This window comes from Pseudopipra pipra, chromosome Z (assembly GCF_036250125.1).
Source record: "Pseudopipra pipra isolate bDixPip1 chromosome Z, bDixPip1.hap1, whole genome shotgun sequence".
NCBI lineage: Eukaryota > Metazoa > Chordata > Aves > Passeriformes > Pipridae > Pseudopipra > Pseudopipra pipra.
In genome coordinates, this window is record NC_087581.1 from 243,964 (window position 1) to 271,519 (window position 27,556).

A 27,556-nucleotide genomic window follows, 5' to 3' on the forward strand; every position below is an offset into this window, starting at 1 on the left:
GGGCAGCCACAGCTTCTCTGGGAAACCTGTGCCAGGGCCTCCCCACCCCCACAGCCAGGGGTTCCTTCCCAATACCCCATCTAAACCAGTGGGAAGCCATTCCCTGTGTCCTGTCCCTCCATTCCCTGTCCCAAGTCCCTCTCCAGCTCTCCTGGAGCCCCTTCAAGCCACTGGAATTTGCTCCAAGGTCTCGCTTGATCCTTCCCTTCTCCCTGCTGAGCAATCCCAGCTCTCCCACAGGAGATGAAGCCACGACTCCCTCCCTGTTGTCCCCTATCCCTCCTACATCCATCTCCTCTCTATTCTCTTCCTCCCAGTTGTCTCCCAATCCCATCCCTTTTCCCAGTGATCCTACGCATTCTCTCCTCTCCCACCTCTGCCCCCAGAGCCACGCCGTGTTTTTCCCGGCCCCAAATCCATGTGGGATGCCTGTTCCCTGCCCTCCCTGCACCCTTGGCCCGGTGTTCCCGCGGTGTTCCCGGCCCTCCCTCATCCCGGTCTGGTGGAGCTGCCGGGCTCTCAGTGCCGAACAATGCGGGCTCTTTGTTCTCCCTGCTCCCCAATCTGTCCTTCCATCTGTTCTCCCTTGTCTCCCACTCCCGGTTTAAGCTCCTGGGGAAGGATCCTCCTCTTTGTTCCCGCTCCGCTCACTCACAGGGAGCTCGTGGTTCCGACCCAACCCACCTCAGCACCGAGATTTTCCAAACCACTCCGTGAAATCCTATGTTTTACTGGGATCCAACTGGTTTGCCTGGGAATCTTTCCCTCGATATGTTAAAAAAGAACAACGCTGATTCCTGGGAAATCCTGTTACAAAAGGGTCGCAGGGAAGCAAACAAAACCACTTGTCTCGGGCAAAGACGGAAAAACAGTAATATTTGCCTTCCTGCCCTCAATTTTTTTGACTCCCAAACTTTGGAATTAAACGGAGCAAAGAGAAAATGATGGATTTCAGCTTTTTTTGTTAAAAACAAGCATTTCTCACTTGCTCCTTATCCCACTTCTCCGTGTGACTGGAGCAGAGTTCGGCGCAAGAAAAGACAGTCCCCCATCCAAACCTTTAACCCACAGTGGCTCCAGGTTTACCCTTTCCCTACTAAACACTGGGAATTTGCTAAATTAATCCAGATTATCAGGCAAAAGGTGCAGGAATAGGGAAGGAAGGAGCCGCCTGACCCCCGAGGTAAAAGGATTTAAAAATAAACCAACTCCTTGTTTTCCGCTCAGGAAAACTGCTTGGAAAAAAATCCCTCTTTGGAGGTCTATGAGCTTTGCAGGTTTTGGGGTGTTTGGTTGGATTTTTGCCATTTTGCAGCCATTCCTGTTTGTTTTCCTTCCTTTCCTCATCACCCAACGTTAAAGCACAAAACCAGCATTCCCTAGAAGTGGTAAAGCCATCAAATATTGCAGGAATAGGGAAGAATCAACTAAGAGATAATTGATTTTCAAAATGTGTTTCATTCTGATTCAAGAAAAGAGTTTTCCATAGAAAAGGAAGAGGAAATCTCCGGCACCTCCCTGGATGAGCCCACATCTGTCTTGGTGTGACCACAGGTTTGGTGGCTCCAGGTGACACCATGTTAGCCCAGAGACACCAGAGGGATTTTCCCTGTTATCCAAGGTAAAAGCTCCTCCTGCATGAGGGATTTTTTCCCTGGAAGCACATTTCTCCTGGTGTTTTGTGCAGGGAAGCAGAGGGTGAGGAAGCCCTGCTCATACATCACCCTGGTCTTGGTCCCCTCTCAAACTAGTGATGGACAAAATCGCCCAAAACCAGGATTTTCTCCTTAAAAAAATTAGATCCTACAAACTGAGCTGAAATGCAAGCAGCCAAAGGTTTGGAATTACAGCCCTAGGAATTATAACCCGTGGACTGGCTGTTCAGTGGGTCAGGGCTGATGGCAGCGCTTGCCCTCATCACCCACCCCCTGCACCATATCTAGGAGAAAACCAAGCAGATTAAAGCAAAATCTCGCTGAAAACCAACTCCTCCATTACTCCTGAATCCCCAAATCTCCCGTCAGTTTTCCCTGAGAATCATCCTGGTGATGGTTTCATCTCAGGACATTCAGAACAGGGAAAATGAAGGCAAATTCGCCCAACTCGTTATTTCCATGGCAGGAGTTGCACGGAAGAGGCAAAACAGCAGCAGGATGATGTGGTGGAGGTTGGTTGGAGTCCTGCTATCGAACTGCGGTGGGAGAGCAGCGCTGCCGTTCCTTCAAGGAAGCCCTTCTTTGATAGGATCTCATTAACCAGTGCTGGAGCAGAAAAACAACCCATTTACAGGATAACATCTCCTCCTGACTGAGGCCCTGTCCAAGAAAAGAGGGATATTGATCTCCCTCCTGCCATAAAAAAAGCCCTGCTAGACTCTGAACACTGAATAGAAAACTTCCATGGAATGGGGTCTGCAGCCCTGGCATAATTCACAGGATCACAAAGGGTGGAAAAGACCTCCAAGGTACTCGAGTCCAGCCTTTGTCCAGTCACCACCTTGTCACCCAGACCAAGAGCTCAGCAATCCTCGCTCACCCCTGAGAGCTCCAGCAACAAATCCAGCGGGTAAATATTGGGAAAGCTTAAAAACGTTCTCAATTCCACAACACACCTGGAACCCAGACTTGGTTCTCCAACCCTGCTCCTGTTTTCCAGCTGACGATGGAGCAGCTCCAAGTGGCTGGAATAAACTGGGAGGATGATCCCAGCTGGTTGAGACCTTCTCACTCTCCAGAATTCCCTGAAAGAATGCTGGAGCTGGGGGGGAGGTCAGGTTCTGCTCCCAGGGAACAAGGGACAGGATGAGGGGAAACGACCTCAAGCTGCGCCAGGGGAGGGTCAGGTTGGACACCAGGAGGAATTTCCTGCTGGAAAGGGTGGTCAGACCTTGGGAGGGGCTGCCCAGGGAGGTGGTGGATCCCCATCCCTGGAGGTGTCCAAGGAATGCCTGGACGTGGCACTCAGTGCTCTGGGATCAGTCCCACCCTGGACTCCATGACCTTAGAGGTCTCTTCCAAGCTCCCTGGGATTCTGGGATTCTCCAGACCAGGTCCCACAGCATTAAACGAAAATGGGATTTAATCTCCTCCATTGATATGAAAAAAGACCAGTGGGAAAAAAACCCGAACCCTGGTGGTGCTTTTAGTCCCTTCTGCAGAAGTTCTATCGAATCACAGCTCGGGCCAACTCCATTAGGGAGCAATTAGGCCTTAATGGCCGTCCAGAGCCATTATCAGGGGACAGTTCACTCGCAATACTTAAAGATAATATTTAATTGGAGCAAATTAATGGACTGCCTGGGAGACCAAAGAGATCTATTTAGGCTCTCTGCTTTTCCACTAGGGATGTTTCCCTTTGGAAAGCAACTTGTGTGCCAGGAGAACCGCTGGAGTCGGTGCCCGCCTTCAGACTTCACGTGAGCAGTGAAACCCAGAGTAAAACCTCAAAGAACCACCCGGTGTATCCCTAGTGCTGCTCCCTTTATTTCCCCACCCAGCCACAGTCAGTTTGGATCCTCCACAAAATATGCTTGTGGAGATGTCCACCTTCATCTCGTCATCACCACAGTTAATTACTGTTACATCAAAAATTTGGTGTATATCAAAATAATTCACACACTGCGGATCCCTGGGAAGCAGCTGGTAGCCAAACAGCCTATTTTCCAAAAAAAATCCTCAAATAAACTGGGAAACAAAGCCTGACCACCTCCAGACCAACAGAACCATGGAAGACCCCATTTCTTTCATATCATAGTCTCCTTGGAGCCTTCCCAAAATCTCTGATTCAAACATGCACCACTTCATATCAGTGCTTGGGTTCCAGTGACCAAAATCCCTCATTATTTGCAAAATCAGATTTAAGGTGATTTAAGGATCATCCCCTTCCACCCCCTGCCATAGGCAGGGACACCTTCCACAGCCTGGGTTACTCCGAGCCCTGTCCAACCCGGCCTGGAATAACGTAGCAAGGAAAGCATGAGTTGATCTGTAAATATTAACCCAGATATAGAAATTCCAGTGTAAGGAAGAAATTTTGCCCTTCATTCCAAAGATCTTGGCATTCAATTCCTTAAAAAGGACAGGAGGAAAAGCAGGGAAGCCCTTAAATCCCCTTAAATCCATGCCTCCAACTGTATCCCTGCGTGATGCTGTGTGACATCATTGCCAGAGTCTCTTTGCTCCAGCAACAGTGGGAAGGTTCAAGGTTTGCACTGTTAGAATCTCCAGAGAATTCCCTGCTGGAAGCAAGTGCATGCTCCTGGGAAGCCCTGGGGGAGCTACAGAAGTAGGTTATCCCCCTTCCCCGCTGAAGGTTCGAGGTGTTCCCCACGAAGGCAGTGCCTGGAACAGCGCCCGCCTTTGCACCTCGGTGCCCTCGCCGGCGCCACCACACGCCAAGAGGCCCCGGAGTCTGCCACAGAGCTGGGGAATTCTGGGAGGCTGCAGCCACTCCAGAGCACCTCCCGCGCGTAGAATTCCACAGGGCGGGATCCCTTCCTCTGGCAACCACGCCGGGACCTGGCCTTGCAGAGAAGTCACGGGGTCACGGAAAGGTTTGGGTTGGGAGGGATTTTAAGGATCATTCCCAGCCCACTGCACCTTCCACTAGGCCAGGTTATTCCAGCCTGACCTTAGACACTTCCAGGGATGGGGCAGCCACGGATTCTCTGGGAAACATGTGCCAGGGTCTCACCCCCTCCCAGGGGAGAATCCAAGCCTACCCGTCAGCAGACACCCAATCCCAAAGCCATTGAACCCAAGGCACTGAGGAGCAGCTTTGATGTGCAAGGCGGCCACGGACGGACACTGAACCTCTGGAATATCAAGTCCCCAAATTCAAGAGCAGAACCCAAACAAAGACCGTTCTGCCTTCACAATCCTTATTAATGTCAGGAATTACAACCCCGGGAACCAATGGCGCCAATTAGAGAATGGGAGACTGGCCTTTGGGTGGCACCTGAAGAGCTCCAGCACCTGGGAGAAGGTAACCGGGGGGTCGACTCCCGGTTGTGCTGCTCGGAACCGCTCCCTTAATTTGACCTAATGCCCCCTAATGCCTCATGGCTCCGGGGATCGTTCGGCTCAATCCCGGGGCTTTAACGGAGCTGGAGAACTGGGGGTGTAATTAGAACCCGTTCCTGGAAGAGTGGAATCTGGAGCACATCCTAATGTGTAAATGACTCAATAACTTAATTAGGGGGAATGAAGTGCACTTACAGCCACAGATGCTTACGCCGGATCGGGATAATGTGGTGGGAATATATCCCTACTTTTTTAAGGGATATATTCCTTGGGTTTAGAACCCAAGCAGTAGGACGAGGAAATGTGGAATGTACACCAATTATGGGAAGGATGGCAGGGAAGTCTTTTTAAAGGGAAGTTTTCCTTACAAACTGATGTAAAAAAAATTTTTAAATCACTTCAAAATGCTGGAAGGAAACAACTTTTCAATCCCTGCAAATATCAACTCCCAGTGAAATTCCAAGTGGAGTAAGAGAGGAAATTATTCTTCTGAGCAAGCTCACGAGGATAAATCAATAAATAGAGCCCTGCTTTTCCAAGCTCACCTATTCCCAGGATCATTCAGGTTGGAAAAGGCCTCCGAGGTCATTTAATCCAACCTGTGACCGATCCCCACCTTTCCCACAGATTATGGCACAAAGTGCCACATCCACTCATTCCATGAACACCCCAGGGAGGGGAACTCCACACCTCCCTGGGAAACCCATTCCAACACCTGACCATCCCTTCCATGAAGCAATTCCTCACAGGCAAGTCAGCAGGAAAATTCCCATAGCTTTTGCTATCCGGGTTCCAGCTCTGGGGGAAGAGCACATGAAGTGCTCTTGCTGATCCCAAACATGCCAGTTTTCCATGGGAGCTGACAAAGGGAATGGGAGAAGCTCTAAAAATCACTTGTGTTCATGAGTCATCCCTATTCATCCCTCCCCTCTCCCCGAATCCCTGCTGGAGGTGAATGGAACACAACCACTGAGCTGAATAAACCAAATTATGGGATGTGAGCTTGGAGGAGGCTTCAAACGAAGCAACCAGGAAACGGGGGCTTTGATTTTCCACTGATGGATAAAAGGGCAGGATACAAGGAGATAGCACAAGTACCTATGGAGCTGTAGCTTGTCTGATTCCAAGAAAACAACCTGGGCAAGGGAAAAGTTTCCTGCCCCTGGCAGAGGCTTGGAATGAGCTGAGCTTTAAGGTCCCTCCCAACCAAAAGCATTCTATGATTCCACGGAAAGAAATCCAGGTTGCCAAGTTGCAGTGCCCAGATCACTTTTTCCATGTTATCTTTCCTATATTTATTAATTAACTGCTTCTAATGACACAGAGAAGTGGTTCTTTGTGGATTGACACAAGCAGTGTGAACACCCACCCAAAAATTCCTAAATGCAGGATTAGGCAGCAAGCAGCCGGAATTTTTGATGACAATATGGAATGATCCCTAAATGAGATGCCCTTCCTCAAAGTCCTCTCAGAAAACTGATTAAATTAGAAAAGAGATCAAACCCCTTTTCAAGGGGGAAAAAGAAGTTGCCACAATGAATCCAGGAGAGCAAAATGGCTCGTGGATGGGAGCAGAGCCATTGGAAGGCAAAAGTCTAGGAATAATGGGTTGGAATCTGTTGTCACTAGCTGAAAGGAAATCCAAAGTAATCCTGGAGATGCTGGTTAGTGCAGAACCTCCCTGTTGCTCCAAAGGAGGGAATTTTTGAGGATGAGATGAAGCAGCGCTGCAGTGAAAATTCTCTGTGAAGGCACAAAGGAGGATTGTGCCTCCCGGGAACGGGAGAGGAGGTGTTCGCCTCTCCCGGGAAGTGTCGCCCTCGGAGGAGACTCCGTTTCACATCTCCTCCTTGGGAGCCGAGTGAAATCAATTAACTCTGCAACTGGAACCAATTAACCCTCGGAAAAGCACAGCACCAACACAGTGGCAGCCCTTAATAAACGGGATCAATGTCATAAATCCATAAATAAAAAGGGAAAACGCTGCGGGGGGGGGTTGCCAGGCTCTGTCCTGTGGGCTCCTGGTTCTTCAGGGACATCAGAAGGATTTGGGGGTCTACAACCAAATGAAAACCTCAGAAAACTCGGGATTTCAGCAGCCCCGGGGGGTGGTTAAGATGGGATTCATCCCATGTAACTCCAAGCAGGGCCGGAGTCTCTGAGCCAGATTTCCAAGCAGGATGAGGATGGATACCTTGAAAGAGGCACCTTTGACCCTTGTCCCGGAGCGGGATGAACCTCCCTCCTCTCCGGGGAGGCTCCGTGCTGCCTCTGCCCCATTAAGATGCCAGTCTGTGACCCAGGGCACAGTGGGAAGATGGTGCCATCTGTGACACGGAGCGAGTGGCCCTGGCCCTGCCCGGCTCCCGGCCCCGGGAACAATGCTATCCCTCAGATCCTGCTTCTCTGCTCTGGCCGCCCTTCCCTACTTCACTCCTGGCTTTACTCGGCTTTTTGCTGCCCTTTTTCAATCCAACTCACAGCAAATTGGAGGCTATTCCGCAGATTATCCATTTTTGCTGGGAATTTCCTCATGAATGAGGTCTTTCCGACAGCAACGGACGGGGAAGAGGCTTAAGCAGCAGAATATGATTGGAAATATTATTAATAAAATCACAAGTGACCCTGGTGAACACACGGCCCCCCAGACCCCTCCCGAGGCCACACTCCGTGCGATGGCTCCATCCCACCCTCCGGACACCACCACAACTTGATTTTTCCAGGGCTGTTTTCCAGAACAACTTTCTCCGAAAACAAAATAAAAAAGAATAAAGCTGCTTCTTTTATAATCCTGCACTTTCTATTTAAGCTCTTGCTCTTTTGGATTAAGGGAAGAACAACTCGCCATTAGGCCCTGCCCTGGTTATCAACATCACTCAGAGTCACAGGATTTATTTTACACTTCAAAAGATGGTCAAAACCAGTTGCACATGTATTTTTTGAAAGTTTAAATATCATATTTAATATCATAAAGCTCCCCCTTGCCTGGCAGTCAGGCACTGTGGTTCAGTGGCCACAAGCACTTACAGGGAGGGGGATTCCGGGAGGGCAAAAATGCAAATAGGAATCACTTGATCTGCTCACTTCGGGCTTTCAGGGGTTTCACTTCCTCCCTCTGTTCCTAAATTTTAGGTAAACAACCTCTTCTTAATAACCTTAACCAGGGCAATGCTGGAATTACAGAGGGTCATTGGAATCAAGCAGTTGCTGCACTGGTCACATCCAGGCGGCCCCGCGGTCGGACACAGGAGAATCCCAATTTCCCGAAGGTGTGTCACCACTGCCCCACATCACACTCATGAGGCCATGGCAGAGCCTTCTACTCTGGGTTTGCTCAGCAAAAAGACTCCATTTTGCCACAAAATGACTCAAATTTGCCCCAAAAAGACTCAGTTTTGTCCCCAATAGACTCAGTCTCGCCCTGCAGCGTTCAGATAATGAAGAGCTTTTCCTGTCTAGACAATCACTTCATAAACATATTATATATATATTTATTTTTTAATTTGACAGTGTGCTTGTTCCTCAGCTAAATTGAGTCTGTGGTTACAAGGAAGATGACCCTTTAATCCCAATAATTTCATGGCTAAGGATTTGTCCCACATCCAGGGAAGCAGCACTGGGCACCTGAGCGAGCGAACAGAGCCGGCGAGCTGATAAAAGCCACCCCAAACTCTGGGTTTGTGGTCTGGTCCCGGATATTTTTCCAGGCTAACTTCCTAGTTGGATCCCAACACTTTCCCAGGGTTTGCTGTGCACCCCAGCCAAGGGAAGCACGGGTTTTCCACACCGCCCAAACCTCTTAATCAGAGCTCGGCACGAGCACGGAGCGGCCGCGCACCCGGCACTGCCACCAATTAACCATGTCAGCTCTACAGGCAGACACCGAGCAAGGAGACCAAACACACACGGAATAGAAATGAGGGGAAAATACGCGGAATATAGATCAGAAAAAACACACGGAATATAAAGGAGAAAAAAATATATGGAACGTAAAGGAAAACAGTAGGAGAGGGCAAAACTGTGCTGTCCATCAGTGACCGTGCCGGTTCCGACATTAATGCTCTAATTTGTGGTGTTTACAAGACAGCTAATTTTAGGAATGTGAATTTTCCTCTGTTTATCCAACAAGCCCCAGTATTTCCTAAGTAAGTGGATCTTTCCAAGGAGGATAAAATCAACAAAGGGATTAGAGGCAGAAACCCAAAGTTAAGCGACGTGTTTGCTGCCGGCTCTGACCCTGCAGGATGAGGAATGTGCCGGGCTCTGCTCGGGATTTAACACTCCATTTTATGTTTTTGAAGGAAAACAGTTCATCCAGGACAAGCAGGAGAGGCAAAGAGTGGGATTCTCCTGTGGGCAAACCCTGGACACAGGTCTCAGGTAACACTTAGGCTCTCGCTTCCTCCCAGCTCTGCTGGTGGATGTGCCTGATCAGAAAGGCAAACCATCCCTGCTCCTCTCCCAAAATCCCTGCTGTCAATTGTCCCTAAAAAAAAATGAGGAAAACTGGGCTGTACCCTGTGGAAGTGCAGCTCACAAGTGCTCCCAAATCCCACCCAAACAGCCTCGTGGAGCTGGAATTACAGTGACACTTGTCCCAGCCTCATCCCTGCATGTCTTTGTTCCCAAAATCCCGAAGAAATGAGTCTCTTTTGTGTAATGGCATTAGATCCCGATACTCCAGCCTGTCCTGTCCCATCCCACGGTCACCACAACCAGGAGCAGCGTTGGGCCATCAGCAAGGACAGAGGACTTGGGCAGCTCCCGTGGCTTTGCCCCCTTCACTCCACAGCAGTTGTTCTCCCAGCGCCGGCGTTGCCAGCAGGGTCTGTCCTGGCAGCGCTGCCGGACCCTCCAGCCCGGCGGCCCTGGCAGGTGCTCCCACAATCCCGGGCCCTAATTCAATCACGCTCTGGGCTGACGTCAGGAAGCACAAAACAACTCCAAGGCTGTGTCTGAACGGGCCCAGAACCCCCGAGATTCAATTAGAGCCTTGATATTCCATCGGGAATCTTATTTAGCTGGATTTAATATCACCAAAGCCTCGGATCAGTTGTTTCTCAAATAGGTCGAGCGTATTTAAATGTACAGGCGGGGGGAAGAGCACGTCAGCCCCACGATCCCAAATTTCCACAAGCAAGCCTGGCTTTTACTCAGGAAAAACAGAGTCTGGTTTGCAGATGCTATAGAACAAAAAGAGCTGCATCCCTGTTTTCCTGGGGATTACATCCATGCCTAAGAATTAATTCGGGCATTTCAATGCTTTCCCGGTTTTGGACCCCTAAATGATCCCAGCAGAAATCCTGACTGCCACACACGTGATGTTCCACAGGGATTTGGGTTGGGTTTTTAACATACACTTTTCCAGGACCTCCAGGCCTGAGGTGGTGTAAGGGGAAGGATGCAAAGGGAGATCTCCTTGGGGAGCCTCCCTGGATCTGGGAATGAAGTACTGACCAAGGAAGGAGCACTGGGGCATCGGGACAGAGATCCCATATGGACACAGGATGGAGAAGGAACATATACATGGGATACACACACACACATGATACAGCAGGGACATACACACGTGTGACACAGCAGGGACATACACGCGTGTGACACAGCAGGGACGTACACGCGTGTGACACAGCAGGGACATACACGCGTGTGACACAGCAGGGACATACACACACATGATACAGCAGGGACATACACACGTGTGACACAGCAGGGACATACACACGTGTGACACAGCAGGGACGTACACGCGTGTGACACAGCAGGGACGTACACGCACATGACAGAGCAGAGTGACACACACACACATGACAAAGCAGAAGGCCACATATACACCACATATACACACCTATATGATGAACCAGGGTGCCACACACACACACATGTATGACAAAGCAGGGTGCCATACACCTCCATGACAGAGAAGGGGTCACACACACATGACAGAGCAGGGGTCACACACACACATGACAGAGCAGGGGTCACACACACACATATTCCAGAGCTGGCTAAAGGGCAGGAAGGGCCGGAGCCACCAGGAAGGTGACAAGAAAACCTTTACAGTCACTGAGTGCAGCCAAATTCCACAAGGGCCCACAGAAAACCCAGCAGCAGTTTCCAAACTGGATCCCAGCAGCACAGACAACAACAGGGAGCAGCTCCTACAGGCATCACTACCGGGAGCACAGAAAGGTGCAGTTAAGGAGCGACTGCCACAACGGTTCTCAGACCAACGGTGCTGTGACTGCCCCAAAATCCACCCAAACAACCCCAAGTTTCCATCCACCTGCTCAGTGGAGGCGCAGCTCAACCGCTCCTTGGCAGAAGGAATAAACCCTCCCAGCTCTCTCTTCCAGGCTTTTCCTAGTTCCCGTAGTTTGCTGGGAAAAGAAATTCCACAGCAGCGGTGGAAAAGATTAAAAAATTAATTAAGCATTTGGTCATTCCAACCCGAGAAGCACCAGGCAGGAAGTTTTCCATGCAAACAGCTTAGTGATAAAGATTCAGCAGGTTGGTGTTACCAATCCAGGGATTTGGGCCCAAATTCCCAGGTTGGAAACCTTCGAGCGGCACAAGGGGTGGATTTTGGGGACATTGGACCTCCCGGATGCCCAAAAATAAGTCGCCTCAGGCAGCCACTTTTCCAAAGAAATAAGAGCAAATTGAATTATTGCAGGGGCTGGGATGTGCTGGCGTCATCCCTCCTGGCTGCCGAGGAACTCTGTGGAGTGGCCACTGGCAGATGGCACATCCTCTTACATGTGTATTAATTTTACATGCTACATCCTAGGAAACATTCCCAGGTTATTCCCGCTCTTCTCTCTGTGTCCACCGCCCTGGAATCTGGGAAAACATTGGGAAAAGCACTTTAAACCATAACTGCTCCTTATGGAACAACTGCAGGGTTTTGTTGGCTGATGGGAGCTGAGTTAAATCCCAGCAGGATTTAAATCCCTGAAAACCACAGGCCACCCGGACTCTCCCCTTTTCCCGGGATTGCAGAGCTCCAGATTTCCAGCTACAACAAGTTTACCACGAGGAGTAAATGTTTGATCTGTAAAGCTTCCAAAACGACTTTGTTTATCAGAGCAGATGAAGGGGGGAAAAAGAGGGAAAGGAATCATTTGGAGCTCAAAGCAAAATTGTTTATAGGACAGCTTTTAGTGCTCCAGGATTCCGGGCATTTAAGGAAGATTCCAGCAATTAACAGTATAAACTTCCACGACTTAATTCCACTCTATATGTTCCTATGGCTTAGTTGTTCCTCTATTATTTCAGTTATTCCTCATTACAACACTAATCAGGAAAGATATTTGCTGATCCTGTCCAAAAAACATAAGCAGCTTCTCCACAACATTCCTGGGATCCCAAAACAGGGGCTTAAACCCTTTGACTTTCTAAGTAAAGGAAAATATCCAAGTCATTCCCAAATTCTGTTTAAATTACAGAGGGGGAATGATAAAAAAATTAAATCCCATTATTTTTTGGCTACCGCAGAAACAAGTGGTAAAAGAGGAAATTTTGGGGTTATTTGTGCCTATTCCATGTTCCTTGGGAATTCGGGCCGTGGAAGCTGCGTTTGCCTCTGACAAAAATCCATATGAATTTGGGAGTGGCACGAGCACAAATCCAGTGGGAAGAAGCCAGATTGCACCTCAGTTTTCTTCCCTGAGCAGGCTTTGTGCTCCCACTGAAGTCCAAGCCAGGCCCAAGTTGCCTGGTTTAACGGCCCCACTTTGTTCCCAGATCCCTGCTATCCACGGGATAACGTCAAGCAGCATCCCTGCTGCTGCTGGATTTGGAAAGGGCAGGCAGGGGTGTCCCCCCTGCAGGTGACATTCGGGTGGCTGCGGCCCCGGAGCGGATTCTGATTTATTACATCTATTGCAGAGGAGGTAACGTGGAACGAGGCTGCCCAAAGCACCTCCAGCTCCCAGCCTCCGTTACCACTGGGAATGGCCAGGCTGCTTTATCTCTTTCCTTACCAGCCAGGCCCTGGGCTCCCAGATTTCCACAGCCCAGGGACTGCAGGTGGCTGCAGCCCTGCAGTGGCCTTGGCAGCTACACTCAGTTTGCTCCTGCGAGTAAGAGCCGAGCCCCGGAGGAACCTCTGTGCTCTGCGAGTCAGCCTCCCGCTCCGGGGGGGCTCAGGCCACTTCCCAACAGCACAGCCTGGGGCTCTGGCTGCCCCCACGGAAGCGGCCGGGATAGGGCTGGGAGAGGAGGAGGATCCCGGGTAAACATAGCTGGAAGGATGGGAGGCAACAGCATTCCTGCTCTCCTTAATCATAATTACGAAACCTCGGGGATGGAAAAGAGGGAAGGAGTCGCTTTTGTGGAGCCCGGAGTTTTCAGCAGGGAGAACAAGAGGGATATGGCACAGGGAGCCGGGGTTGGGGCCGAGGGTCCTGCAGCCCCCCAGAGACCTGGAATTCCAAGGAGGGAACGTGGAGCGACGGAGCCGAGCCGACACCCAAAGCCCATCATCATTTTCCCTCTTTCCTGGCATATCCCGTGGCAAACCTGGGCTCCCTGCCCTGGAATGGCGAGAGCTCTGGACCTGACACATCACTCCCTTGGTGCAGCACTATGGGGCAAAAGGCTGAGAATTGCTCTTTTGGGGGATTTTCCCTCTCTTTTTTATCTCTTGAATGGCTATTCTGCATTATAATCCCCTCCTTCCCAAATTCTCCCTGGTATGGGGTTTCTGCCCTAGCACACATTTCTGCCCTAGCACACAATACTGGGATCCATGCCGGCATCCCCAGGTGTGCCTCACCTGAGCAGCTCCAAAACATCCTCTGAGTAAAGCCTCGATTTAATTCCATTTTTTTGGTGATCAACCACCAACAGCAAAATTCTGCGGCTTCCCCACACTCCAAAACCAGGCTGTGCTTAAAACCCCCCCACAATATTTGTCAGAATTTCCTCACAGAACATCCCAAATCAAAAAAAAAATGGACTTTAACCCAAGCTGGATTTGTGATTCCCTCGTTAAAGATGTATTAATTTGTTGCTCTAATGCAGGCCAAGCCCTAATCAAACTAATGGCAAAATGAAAAGCGAGGATTTAAATCCTTTAAACGGACTTTGCTTTATTGGGAGATGCAGAGATGGGAGATTTTTTCCCTTTTTTTCTGGGCCATGGGAATGGGCAATGAGAAAAATCCCGCTTTTCTCCGATTCTGCTGCCACCCACACGCTATTCAGAGACACTCAGAGTGGGCAATCCAGAGCAGATGCTCCCAAATGGAGGTAAAATTCCAGGCTTTAAATAGAAGGAGCAGAAATCGAAGGGAATCAGGAAGATGTGGGCCCTGATTAATGGATAAAAACCCGAAATAAGCTGAATGTGACAGACCCAGGGAATTCTCGGGGGCAAAACTGCTCCCTGGTCCGTCACCCCTTTATTTTATGGGGCCTCACACTCAAAGTAGGATAAATTTGTGATGGATTTGCTGGGGAAGGGGTTGGAAACTCTTCCCAAAATTTTAGGTGATGTGGGCAAATTCATTTTCTTTTGGCCACCGTCCTAAAAAAAGGGAAAACAAAGCAGAAAAACTCCAAAGCCCCCCCCAGGTGCCCGCAATGAATGTGCATTGTTCAGTGGAAGGAGCAGCTCTTAAATCACTTCACAAACACGACCCAAGGCGGAGGGAACTCCGGGGGAGTTTGGCTCCCCGGTGCTCCCAGTGCCGCTCTCCCGGCGCAGGTCAGAGGCTCCGGCCCCGGCGGAGCGCCCTGTGCCCAACACCTGCACACATCAAACACGCTGCTGGGCCTTCCCTGGGCTCACAAAAGCCTTTCATGTGAAAAATGCTCCCTGGGAATGTCAGGGCTGGAGCTCAGGTTACATTCCTTTCTCCCTGCAGCCCTCCCCGGGCTGGAACACGGGGAGAAGCCATGTTTGTGGAATTCGAGACTCAAAGGCAATGGGGCTTTACTTTCTTTCCCCCCCCACGCTGCAAATCACAACAGAGAGTCGTGGATTAGCTGAGGGAAAAGCCCCCGGGACGACTTGGAGCAGGAATTATTCCCACACTTCCTCGAGTCCAGCTAGTTTCACTTCCCTGCCTGGCATTACTTTTGGAGGCTCTGTTTTTCCTTCTTTTTCCTCCCTATAAGGAGTTCCAGGTTAATGCAGAGCAATGACATCTGTGGTTCCTCGTCTCAATAAACGTATTCCTAAAGAGGAATATTAAAATCTGGCTCAAACTTCCCAGGAAGAACTTGCAGGAGGAAAAGCAGGATCCCTCCCGCTCCCCAGACGCGCTGTTCCCAAAGTGCATCATTAGAATAATAAACCACGTTTGCCATTACTGACGGAGCTGCTTCGGTCCTGCCACGGAGCACAGACACCCCTCTCGGAGCAGTTATCCCGCTGTTATCCGTGCAATCCCCATTTCCCAAGCCCTGGCTCATCCCATCCCTGCGTGGGCTCCAGACAATAGCCACGCACCTCCATCCTCAGGCCACGCACCTCCCTGGCATCGCCCCCAGCTTTTTGGGAAGCACTGAGCACTCCCTGCAAAATTCCCTGTCGAATTACCGAGCAATAGATATTCCAAGAGGAAAATTCCACTTATTTTCCCTTGCAGAAGCCCCCTGCGCTGCCATTGTGCAAACACCCGGCGCTTCCTCAAGCTTCTCCTTCCTCCTCCACCACCAGGCATTGATGTGGACAAGGAATTCTGCTGGAATTCTGTCCGTGGGACAGTTCAGGTGTTGTTTTAAGTGGTCTTTATCTCCCTAACCCTCACTTCCTGCAGCTCATTAAATCATCCTCCTTGGCTACAGGAGGTGTCAAAGTTCCTCGAATCCTTTCAGCTGTGGAGACAATAAAACACAATTTAATCACTCCCTGCTCTGGTTTGTCCTCCTGATCCAAGAGACTCCAGAGCTGAGGCTTGGGATGGAATTATTAAATATAACTCTGGGGTCACCCAGCCCAAGTGGTGGCTGTGCACGGCCCGGGCTCCGAGCGTGACAAATTGATTTGTCTGGCACAAACACTCCCCTGAAAACAAATAGAGTGGATATTCCATATCCGCCGAAATCGGCTCGGAAAATTACGGCGCAAAATGGCAAAAAATGGGATTAAAATCTACAGCTCGTGTTTGGAAAGTTGTTCATCCCCAACGGCAAAATTCTCCAAGTCGCTGCAAGCACAACATAACCAAGTTTGGGGAGATAAAACAAACCCACGGTGTTATTTCCAAAGGCTCCACAGAATAAAAGGCACAAAATGAGTGTTCAGGTGGCACCTGAGCTTAAAAAACATTCCACTGCAGACCAACTGCCAGTTAGGAATCCTGCTCTGGAAATCAAAAGCTGACTGATGACCCAGTGCATTTAATGAAATGCTGGATAAAGAGAAGGGGTGCCTTGAATCGAGCAAAAGCTGGGAATATTGGGCATGAAACCCTTTGGAACGAGGCGGATATCCAGGGGCAGTTTGCAGGGAAGCCGTGCCCAAATTCCCCCCTGGTTTGCCCAGGATCCAGGTATGAGCCGACGGCCGGAGCATTGGCACGTGGAGCTGTAAACACTGCAGCTCCCTACCTGGGGCTGGGGCAGGAACACCAACTGCATCCCGGGGCAAGGAAATGGGCAGTAAGGATCTCTGGGAGTTTGCCTTCTCATCTGTCAGGCACATAAAAGCCTCCCTATAAAACTGGAGTTGCCAGACAATTATTGTCCACACATGTTCCACCGCCAAGAGCTCCGAGATCGCTTTGTCATCCCACTCCCGATTCCAGGGAATGCTGCACTTGCCCATCCAGCCCCACCACAGCCAAAGAACAAACAAATCCTGCTTCTGCAACGCTCTGATATTCACAAGCAAAATACCCCAGCTCGAGAAAGTGACCGAAAGGGTTCCATTCACGAAAAATATTCCATCCTCTCTCATCCTAAACACTTCCTTTCCTGCCCTTTATCCTCCGATACTTGTGATTTCTATATTTAATTGCAGCAGCCTCCCATTCGGCTTCAATTCTGCTTCAGTTCTGACTCACCAAATTCATTTGCACGCGAGAGGTTTCAACTCTCATCCCTCCCAGACAAAGAGAGTCTTTGGAATTGGAAATAAAAAAAATTCTCCGAGGCTCAAATTAAAAAAGGAAAAAGATAAACCTACTTTCAAACCAGAACAATTTTCAACAGCAGTTACACAGAGGGGAAGTTCAGGGGTTTTTCAAAAATCAGGAATGTGTTGCAGTGCTCTAAAAACCTCCCAGGCTCGTGGAAATAATAAAAATCAGAATAATCATAACCGGTGCTTAGGAATAATTCTGCTCCAATCCGAACAGATCTGCTCCCCACGAGAGATTAAAGCACCACAACAAAGGTAAAGCCCATGGAGAAATAAATCACAGCATTTGCACCACAGAGGGAACAAAAAACGGTACCTACTTGAGCCAGTGAAATGTCCACTTGCCAAGGAAGTTGGTCCATTTTTCCCACTGCTCACGGGAGGTGAAAACATCTAAAAAAAAAAACAAAGAGGCGTTACTAGTGGAAAACAAGCGATTCCCGAGTCCTCTGGCAGTCCAAAGTTCCTTCCACGGTCCTCAGGAGTTTCTCTCCCCCGAACCATCATCCCCCAAACGAGTGCAGATTGCTGCCAGCCCCCACCGGCGTGCCGCTTTTCTCAGGCTCGTTAGCTTCCCAAACAATCTGCCCTTCCCCAAGACTTCGAGCCATCCCAGTGCCCGGCAGCTCTCCAGCCTGGGAAGCGGGGCTGGCTCCGCTCTCCCCGCCGACAAAGGCGGAAAAAGTTGGGACTGGGTCGCAACCTTGGCCATCAACGTAGCAACGTCCACTTCCATCCCGCTCCAGGATTTGCCTGGCATGCGGGAACCCAAATAATAATAATGCAAAGTGCCACCTGCCCTAAATTCTCATCCCGTCTCTCCCACCGAGCAATTGGAAGCCAGGCTCGCTCCTCGCCCCCTCTCCCTCCCTCTCTCGCGCTCCTCTCTCTCTCTCTTCCCAGCATTTATTCCGACCCTACTTGGTTTCTCCCTTCTCCGACGCGTCTGGTGGATAATACGCACCTTCCCTGAGTCAGAGCCTGCAAAAAGCCAGGGAACAAATGGGAAAAGTGCACCGACAAGCAGAGAGGGGGCTGCGGAGCTGCCGCGGGCTACGATTCCCGGCCAAACTTCCCGCAGCCATCCCTCGGAAGCCGAGGCTGGAGCGGCAGCACCAGCCTGGAGCACGCGGGGGAGAGGGGGGGGCCTCGCCGGGCTTTAGGAGCGGCCCCGCATCTCCCAGCGAAAGCTCTGCCCTAAAATAAATAACTAAGTGGATAGAGAGATATTCCTGACATATTGGGGGGAAGGGAGGGGATGGGGAGAGGAAGGAAGGGGCTGGAGGGGGAGGGGGAGCCTGACAAAACTAGACAAGTGCACGCGTCCGGCGGAACGTTCGGCCTCCAAACCAGCCCAGGGGGACAAAAACCTCTTTTTCCCCGCGAAAAGAACGCCCCAAACCCCTGCCCAGGGCCGCGCCGAGAAGGTCGGAGCAGCTTTAGCGCCAGCAGAAGCCAGAGGAGATTTCAGGGAAAACTTTAAACTGAGACAGTCGTGGATTTCTTTGCACTTTCCATGTGCCAAAAAACGAAACAAGGGAAGAACCGAAAGAAGAATATCAGCGACTCATTAGCAATTAATTAGTTCATGTGCCAACCACGCTCGCAAATCTAAAGCACGGTAAAAGTGCAATATTGGTATGGAGGAATGATGAGAAATGGTCAGTTTTCGGGGCGTTTCTTTTGGCAGGAATTATTCGAGCCATCCGAGACATGAAACCAAGCTGCTAACGCGCCTGCATCTCCCATCACACACAATCAGAAAGACTCCAAACGCTCAGCTTGGATTTTTTTTTTTAAGCAAAAACAGATATTTACTGTGCTTCTAGCTGCTGATTAAAAATTGCCCAATGTACTTAGAGCACAGTTTGGGGTTGGTTTTGTCGCTTTAGGGGTTTTTTTGGGGGGGAGGGTTGGATTTTTTTTTTGTTAACAGAGCAGCTAGAAGATTTTGGTTTTTTTAACAGCTGTTGCTAATTTCCACCGTTGTTTCTTACCGCACTGAAATCCAGTAAATCACTCAGTTCTTTGTCCGTCCCTAAGGCAGCCATTCGCTGTTGGTGATGCATTTTAGCAAAATCACACAAACCTAGAAACATGGAAATAACCGCAATCAGAAATCCCGAGCCTTGCAGGAAACACAGTCGGATTTTGCTTTTTTTCAAGGGGGGTCGGGGGTGGGTGGTTGAGAAGAAGGAGGGAGGGAAAAAAAGATGGAGGGGCAGCAAAAAAAAAAAAAAAAAAAAAAAACACAACAAGAGAAAAAAAAAAAGGCGATATTGTATTTCCAAAGAGGCGAAACCCGGGAACATCCACTCTTAAACCCAAATCCAGAGGAGAAAAAAACAGGCAAAGCCTCGCTCCCAGAGCATCATTTATGCAACAGGAGGTTCAGCGAGGAATGAATGAGGATCCCAGAGAAGAAACTACAGCCATCCGCTCCCAACTTTTTCCCTTCTCCTTCTTCCACGCAAAGGAGCGTTTGGAGGCAGAAACGGCAAAGAGCGAGAGGAGGAAAAAAAAAAGGCACGGCGAGCTGCGAAGTGCAGGTTCCGGGGGCGGGGGGGGCAGCGGGGGACAATTAGCCCCGATTCCTAATTTGCGGAGAGGAGGGGGGGATAAGGCCGACAACAAGCCGGGAGCGGCTGGGCCTGTGCGGAGGCAGCGCCCGGGGGGAGGGGAGCCGAGGGAAGGGAAGGAAGGGAAGAGGGAAGGGAAGGGGCACGGAGCCCAGCCCAGCCCCGCGGCCCCGACCCCGGCGAGCCCCGGCGCCGCCTCCGTACCCGCCGCCGCCGCTCATGGAGCTCCGAGAGCGGCTCCCGCCCGCTCCCGCCGCACTTTTCCAAGGATTCCACTTTGGATTCGCCCGGCTCGCGCACACACATGGCGAGCGCGTTTATACGGGGCCGCGGGCGCACGTGACGCGGGGACTTGGCCGGCAGGAACAAGGTTTTTTCCCCCTTTGGATCGCCCGCTCCCCGTATTCCTGGGTTTTTTATATTTCTCTCTCTAACCTTGCTTTGTCGGGGCCGGTTTATTCCCGCCCTCCCGCTCGATCCCAGCCCCGAGCTTTCCCGTTTTCCCGGAGCATCGCTGCAAACTTTGCAAAGCAGCCGCTTGGATTTACGCGCAAGTTTTTGGGGACGCTGCCAGCAACCCCCCGCCCTTCCCCTTCCTGCTTCCCTCATCCCCTCTGCCACTTTTATTCCGTATTTTCCTCTCGCAGGCCCGACACCGCTAAAAAACAACTCCTTGGATTTCATTTTCCGGTAGGAAATAAAGCAGAGAGTCCCCGCGCTCGGCGTTTGCACCTTGGTGTATCTCTCACACGTGTAGTTACACCGTGTCTATGCAATGTATACACAATGTATATCTATTTCAACAGCCCGGAACTTGCACTTTCTTTCTTTCTTTTTTTCTTTTTTTTTTTTTTTAAATAACACATCGGGATCGACAATTTCAATCAAAAAATAAAAATGAAAGCAAAAAAATTACACAGACAAGTTAGTCTAACAGCAAATCGGAACTTTACCTTAAATGGCCACAAATATGTTCACAATATTCCAAGGGGGGGGAAAAAAAGGAAAAAAAGAAAAGGAATCAAAAGAATCAAAATAAAAAGAGAGGAATCTTCTGCCAAAGTGCTTTATTGTCTCACACGTGTGTGACCCTCCGAAACCACCAAAAAGTAGGGAAAGTGTCAGTCCCGCTCCGGCTTATTCCACAGCTTTTACAGGCACCCTACACCTGGCTTTGTTGGGATTTGGGGGGCCAAAAAAAAAATTTATAAATTAAAAAATACATATAAAAAATAAAAAATAAAAAACAAGGAAAGAAAAAGAAAAAAGAAGGTCCGACAACTTTTGCCCTATTGTTTTTTACAGACACATGGTGAGGGGCTCGCGGCGCCGCGGCTCTCGGGGACTTGTCCTTCCTTTCGAAAAAAAAAATTTAAAAAACCCCAAACAAACAAATCCAAAAAAAAAAAAAAAGAAACCCACCCAGAAGCAGGGGGGGCGCGGGGCCGGCGGTTCCCAGAGTTGGTCCGAGTTTAGGGCAGCGCGGGGCGGGCGGTCCGGGTGAGCAGCGCGGCCTCCCCCGCTGAGCCGCGGCCGCTCGCAGCCCGCCCGGGCATCGCCGCAGCGCCCGCCGCTCACATCCGGGCAATGCCCGCGCCTTATAAACCCGCGCCGTGACGGGCAGCGGGAGGAGGAGGAGGGGAGGGGAGGGCGGGAGGAAGCGGGCGGGACGGCGCGCCGGGGCTGCACAAGATGGAGGGACCCCGCCGCCCCCCCAGCGCAGAGGGGCCGGGGGGCCGCGCTGTGCCCGTCAGTGAGAGGGGCCGCACCGACTCCATTGTGAGAGGGGCTGCGTTGGCTCCATTAATGATGGAGGTCTGCAATGCCCCCCGGAATGATGGGGGCCGTACTGCCCACCCTAACGGGGGGGCCGCATTGTCCCTGTTAATCAGGGGGTCCGCGGTGCCCCCGGAGTGATGTGGGTCCGTACTGCCCACCCTAATGGGGGAGCTGCATTGTCCCCCATTAATGAGGGGGGTCCACGTTGCCCCCCATCATGAGACGGGTCCACATTGTGCCCCACCGTGAGGGAGACCCACATTGCCCCCCATTGTGACAGGGGTCCGCACTGCCCCCGGCCGGGAAGGAGGTTTGCATCGTCCCCCACCGTGGGGGGGTCTGCATTGCCCCCCACCGTGAAGGGAGCCCACACTGCCCCCCCCATCGTGGGGGGGTCTGCATTGCCCCCGATAATGAAGAGGATCCACACTGCCCCCCAGAATGAGGGGGGTTTGCATTGCCCCCCATAATGAAGAGGATCCACACTGCCCCCCAGAATGAGGGGGGTTTGCATTGCCCCCCATAATGAAGAGGATCCACACTGCCCCCCAGAATGAGGGGGGTTTGCATTGCCCCCCATAATGAAGAGGATCCACACTGCCCCCCAGAATGAGGGGGGTTTGCATTGCCCCCCATAATGAAGAGGATCCACACTGCCCCCCAGAATGAGGGGGGTTTGCATTGCCGCTATCACGAGGGAGGTCCCCACTGCCCCCCATTGTGAGGGGGGCCCGCACTGCCCTCAGCAGATCCTGTGAGGGATTTCATGACCTCCCCAGCCCTCAGCAGACCCTTTTAGGGGTTTCGTGCCCCTCAGCAGAACCTGTGAGAGGTTTCAGACCCCTCAGCCCTTGGCAGACCCTTTGAGGGGCTTCAGACCCCTCTCCCCTCCAGCCATGATCAGATGCCATTTTGTGTCCCCCTCCATCCCTCAGCAGAGCCCATGAGGGGTTTCAGACCCCTCAGACCCTCGTCCCTCAGCAGACCCTTTTAGGGGTTTCACACCTCACCATTTCTCAGCAGACCCTTGAAGAGTTTCGTGCCTCTCAGCCTCCATAGCCCTCAGCAGCCCCTGTGAGGGATTCACGCTCCTCAGCCCCCCCAGCCCTCAGCAGCCCCTGTGAGGGGTTTCCCGCCATTTTGAGCCCTCAGCCCCGTGAGGGGTTTCCTGCCCTTCGGACCCCCCAGCCCTCAGCAGACCCTGTCAAGGGTTTCAGACCCCTCATTCCCCTCAAACATCAGCAGACCCTCAAAGAGTTTTGTGCCCCTCAGACCCCCCAGCCCTCAGCAGACCCCGTCAGGGGTTTCAGACCCTCAACACACAGCAAACCCTTCTAGGGGTTTCAGACCCCTCAGCCCCCCAGCCCAACCCTCAGCAGACCCTTTTAAGTGTTTTTTACCTCACCATTTCTCAGCAGACACTCAAAGGATTTTGGAACCTCTGCAACCTTCAGCAGCCTCCGTGAGGGGTTCGCACTCCTCAGCCCCCCAGCCCTCAGCAGACCCCATCAGGGGTTCACGCTCCTCAGCCCCCCAGCCCTCAGCAGACCCCATCAGGGGTTCGCACTCCTCAGCCCCCCAGCCCTCAGCAGACCCCATCAGGGGTTCACGCTCCTCAGCCCCCCAGCCCTCAGCAGACCCCATCAGGGGTTCGCACTCCTCAGCCCCCAGCCCTCGGCAGCCCCGTGAGGGGTTTCCTGCCCTTCGGACCCCCCAGCCCTCGCCGGGGCAGCACCTGGGAAGCTGAAATGCTCTGTGAACATTGGAAGTGGTGTCAAAAGTACAGGAATTGGCCAAAAAGTCTCACCTTGATATTCTGAACTCCAAAAGGAATTTTTACGCTGTCTGTAAACTGTAATACCAGGATGGCAAAGTACCAACTCCAGTTTGCTCCAGTTTGGGGCTATGGTTGTGCCCGTTGTCATTCCTGTAAAAAGACATCTAAATGGGGCTTTCCATAAATCCATGAACGAGAGTGCACTTGTTCAGCGGATTTATGGATTTGCAGATACACTTTGGAAATTTTATCAGACTCCCCATTCCCTCCAAAAACGTGGGAAAACAAAGCCAAAAAAAATTCAGAATTTCGACACAACCTCTATTATATCCCTTTGAGCTTCATGGGGTCAACATGAAGATGGTTTGGGTTGGAGGGGACCTTAAATTCACCCATTTCAGTGCAGCTTAACTAAGATAAGTTTCATCAAAAAATGCCTCCGATTTCCATGGAAAGATAATCTCAGAGGGAGGAAAATATTCTTCTGGACTTGTATGAATTCCGATTAAAATTTGGTTTGTTTTCTAATTCCCTAATGGAATGAGATGTTTGATTTCAATTAAAACGAAATGTCATCATTTGAGGATCTACTAATGGATATGGAATAACAGAGCCCATCAGGGAGAAAACAGTGGATTTGGGAAAAGGCCAAGAGGTGCAGGGGATGCAAAGAGATTTTTCCACGTATTTTCAGTTTTTGGAAATGGGCAGATGTAGGTCGGTATGGAAATCCATAGGTTGTGATGACAGGAGCACAAAAAACACAATAAAGCAATTTCTTATCAAGATTTCAGCAGGAATCTTTTCTATTTCCTAAAGAACCAGCATCTGGAAATATGTTTTTCCCTGAAAACATTTATATACATGTTTCATTAAATTATAGAGGGATGTTGTTTGGAGATGTGTCAAAGCAGATTAAACAGTGGAAAGCAATTAAAAAACACAATTATTGTTATTATTTCCCTACTGATTGGAATCTAGTTGGTGACTAAAGTACAGCCCAGAAAAGCTGTGGATTCCCATTCCAACTTGGCCTTGAACACTTCCAGGGATGGGGCAGCCACAGCTTCTCTGGGAATATCATCTGGAGGGAGTTTACGAGATTTAACAGTTTATTCACTCACACGGTATTATTTAAATTATTGAGTGGTCTTTGAAGTCCCTCCATTGATGGCAAAAAAAGGTGGTTGCTATTATAATACATTATTTTTATATATTATTTGTCTTATTAGTATTTATTATTGATCCCAGACCCCCAGAATTTCACCAGACACCCTTGGTTTGAGCACCGTGCGCTGCCATCCCTCGCTTGTACTTATAATGGAATTACAAGCTCCTGGAAAAAATACATGGGAATAAGAATAGGAAAGGGATGAAGAAGGGAATAATTGGGGGAATACATGGTGGCTGGATTAGTTATTGTCCCAATTAGCTGCCTGAATTAGCTCCTTGACAAGGAACACAGAAGGAAGAATAAAGGGCTATCTGGGACAAGGACAGTTTTTAGGGAAGCTGCTGCTCTAAGTGTATTATGATTTAAATATAAAGAGCTGCAGGTTTCAGTTAAATGGATTTTGATTCTGCTTATTTTTCTAACAGTAGATTTGTTTCATTTCCATATTAATCTCCTTTTATTAAACCATAGACATTCCAACCCTTGCTTTATGGGAACAGCCTAGGACATAATCTAACCTTAAAAAAAATACATGTACTTAATAAAGAGATTGAGGTTGGATTTAAATACTGTGAACTGGACACACAATTATATCATTTCCAGGTCTGGGAGAAGTTGTTTATTTGGGATGAACACGAGGAAGGAAATTTTACTCAAATTAATTTTCATGGTGAACCTGTTACAATGCTTTGGAGGGAAACAAATTTCTTGTGCCAGGAGAGGGTCAGGATGGACACCAGGAGGAATTTCCTGCTGGAAAGGGTGGTCAGGCCTTGGAAGGGGCTGCCCAGGGAGGTGGTGGATCCCCATCCCTGGAGGTGTCCAGGTCGTGGCACTTGTGCTCTGGGATCAGTCCCAGTTTGGACTCCATGACCTTGGAGGTCTCTTCCAACCTCAGTGATCCTGGGATTCTATAAATTTGGAAGTAGATCTTTCTTAATCCACTCAGGAAGAGGAAAGATGTCATTGCATCAAGGGCCATCAGATTTTTGTGTCAGGCCCCCAGACTTCTCCTGTGCTTCCTGATTATTCCCTTTGTTATCGAATAAACCCCAACCAGAGCGATGTTTGTGCCAATATTTCTTATTCTTTGGGGTAATCCACTGAGTGGGATGAAACCTGTGCTCCTGCGAATGTTTTAAGGATTAGAAATTCAGCCAGCACCAGATTTCTAAAGCAGCTCTGCTGAACAAGAGGGAGGACATCAGCAGAGCTCCAAGTGTGGCTGCTGCTGAGAGGAGAAGCTGAGTGGAGGAGCTGTGGCTGCCCCACCTGGGGAAGTGTCCCAGGCCAGGTTGGACAGGGCTTGGAGCAACCTGGGCTGGTGGAACCCTCCAGCAGAGCTCTGGCTGGAGCCTCCAGACACTCCAGTTGGAGCCTCAGAGACACAGACGTGTCTCTGCACTGTCTCTGGGCCACCTCCCACACAGAAGACGGGAACATGGGCACCGATCTCCCTCTGCCTGGAGCTCCTTGGGAAGAGCTGCAAGTTGCCACCCCAGAACCTCCTGACTGCAACTTTCTGCCACTCCTTGATATGCACTAACTGTGGATAAATAGCAAAGAACGGGTCCGAAGGGGTCCTGGAAGGGCAGGGAGTTCTCCCTAAGATATAACAACCTCCGTTCCCCAGCAGGAATTCCAGGGCCTTGCTCAGATACACTGGTTGTGTTGCCTGTAGAGAGGGAGCTTAAAAGGTTGAGAAGAAATGAGGGATTAAGGAGGAAAAAAAGCAGGAGAGGGAAAGAACACAAAACCAAAGTACATCTGGTTGCTCCAAGTCCCATCCAACCTGGCCCTGGGCACTTCCAGGGATAAAGGAGCCGAGGAGCAGGCTGGTGGGGCTGGAGTCAGGGATTTACAGTGGCTGACTGTCCAACTCTATAATAAATGAGGATCATTTATAACTTTATAACTCCAGCTCACCTGGAGCTTCCCTTTTGTCCTGCCAGTGCTCGGCCACAGGAGTGTTGCTTCATGTCTGCACTGAAGAAGGTGTAGCCAGGAGGTTCATAGGATGTGGCTTTCCAGGTCTAGTCTGAAGCTCTGGATGAAACAATTGATATTCCTAAACCTAATCCAAGCTAAAACACCTCCAGCTGGCACCTCCCAGCACCCAAAGTTCTTGCTCTCAGTCACCCACCCTGGGAAAGCCCCTCCCTGCTGAGTACACCCAGATCCTGCAGGAACACCTGCCACCAGCCAAGGTCCTTCCCAAATGTCACAGCTCCTGAAGCCAGGAATGGAGACAGCCTGGAAGGGCAGATGCCTGAAGCCCTGGGATGGGTGGGTGAAGTTTGACTAGCTCAGGGGAAGGGGAATTCCAGTGCTGGGAAGGGGCTGCGTGTGAGGTCACCCAGGCAAGCTGTGGCTGCCCCACCCCTGCAGTGTCCAGGGCCAGTAGGACGGGGCTCGCAGCAGCCTGGGCTAGCGGGAGGTGTCCCTGCCCGTGGCAGGGGGTGCGATAAGACGAGCCTAAAGGTCTCTCGCCACCCAACCCGCCGCGGGATTCGGGGTTTCATTTCCTCGCCGGGATGCGCGAGGAGGGCGGGGGCCGGGGCAGGAGGAGGAGGGAGAGCAGGAGGCGGGCTGGGCAGAGCCGCTGCTCCCGGGAGTAACTCCCGGCCATGTGCCGAGGGAGGGAGTTTGTCTCGGCCCGGCAGCCCAAAGAGCCGCGCTCGGCTCTGCCAAGCACCTGTGTAAGAATGCAGCTGCAGGCCTGGGAAAACAATGGGAAAACAATGGGAACTGTGACAGCCCATTAATACCGAGCGGCCCCAGAGCGGGGAAGGCACCAGACACAGTTCCACCGGAGCACACGGCGGCACTGCCGAGGTGTGCCAGGAGCACTAACCGGGGCTGGGGGGTGTGCACACCACCTCAGCTGAGGGGTTATTGGCTCTGCCAGACAGCAAAACAAACGGAGCACGAGGATCGATTCCTTCGGCGTTTCCTTTCCTTTTTATTCCATATCCATTTGATGTGTTGGGATTTTTCCTTGTTTTCTATGTTTTGTAGTTTGCTCTGGCTATTTTTTTTTCTGGAGAGGCAGGAGTTTGGAAAGTGCAGGCGGCGTTTCCAACTGTGATCCGCACAGATGGGAGCGAGAGAACATTCTCCAGGCAAAAATTG

The 27,556-nt window shown here is 50.7% G+C and overlaps 1 protein-coding gene and 1 long non-coding RNA gene across 16 annotated transcripts in view; both read right to left on the reverse strand.

Annotated features, from left to right (window-relative positions):
• LOC135406692 (transcription factor 4-like) overlaps positions 1 to 21,176 on the reverse strand; it is a 117,893-nt gene extending 96,717 nt beyond the window's left edge. For 3 of the 15 annotated variants that reach the window (XM_064641061.1, XM_064641059.1, XM_064641055.1), the window contains exons 1-2: positions 19,113 to 19,274; positions 17,436 to 17,508 (exon numbers count right to left, since the gene is read on the reverse strand). In XM_064641061.1, coding sequence (XP_064497131.1) covers positions 17,436 to 17,508; positions 19,113 to 19,214 — 175 coding nt within the window. In that variant the 5' untranslated portion in view covers positions 19,215 to 19,274. Of the gene's footprint in view, positions 1 to 17,435; positions 17,509 to 17,657; positions 17,742 to 17,818; positions 17,843 to 17,914; positions 17,934 to 18,079; positions 18,238 to 19,112; positions 19,278 to 19,898; positions 19,983 to 20,647; positions 21,055 to 21,116 lie in introns of those variants that run through there. The other 12 variants (XM_064641064.1, XM_064641063.1, XM_064641062.1 and 9 more) reach the window with 12 other exon arrangements.
• Positions 21,177 to 23,353: 2,177 nt separating this feature from the next.
• Positions 23,354 to 27,556, reverse strand: part of LOC135406696 (uncharacterized) — a 44,957-nt gene continuing 40,754 nt past the window's right edge. Inside the window, exons 3-4 of the long non-coding RNA XR_010426423.1 lie at positions 26,351 to 26,470; positions 23,354 to 23,400 (exon numbers count right to left, since the gene is read on the reverse strand). This is a non-coding gene — a long non-coding RNA (uncharacterized LOC135406696). The remainder of the gene's footprint in view (positions 23,401 to 26,350; positions 26,471 to 27,556) is intronic.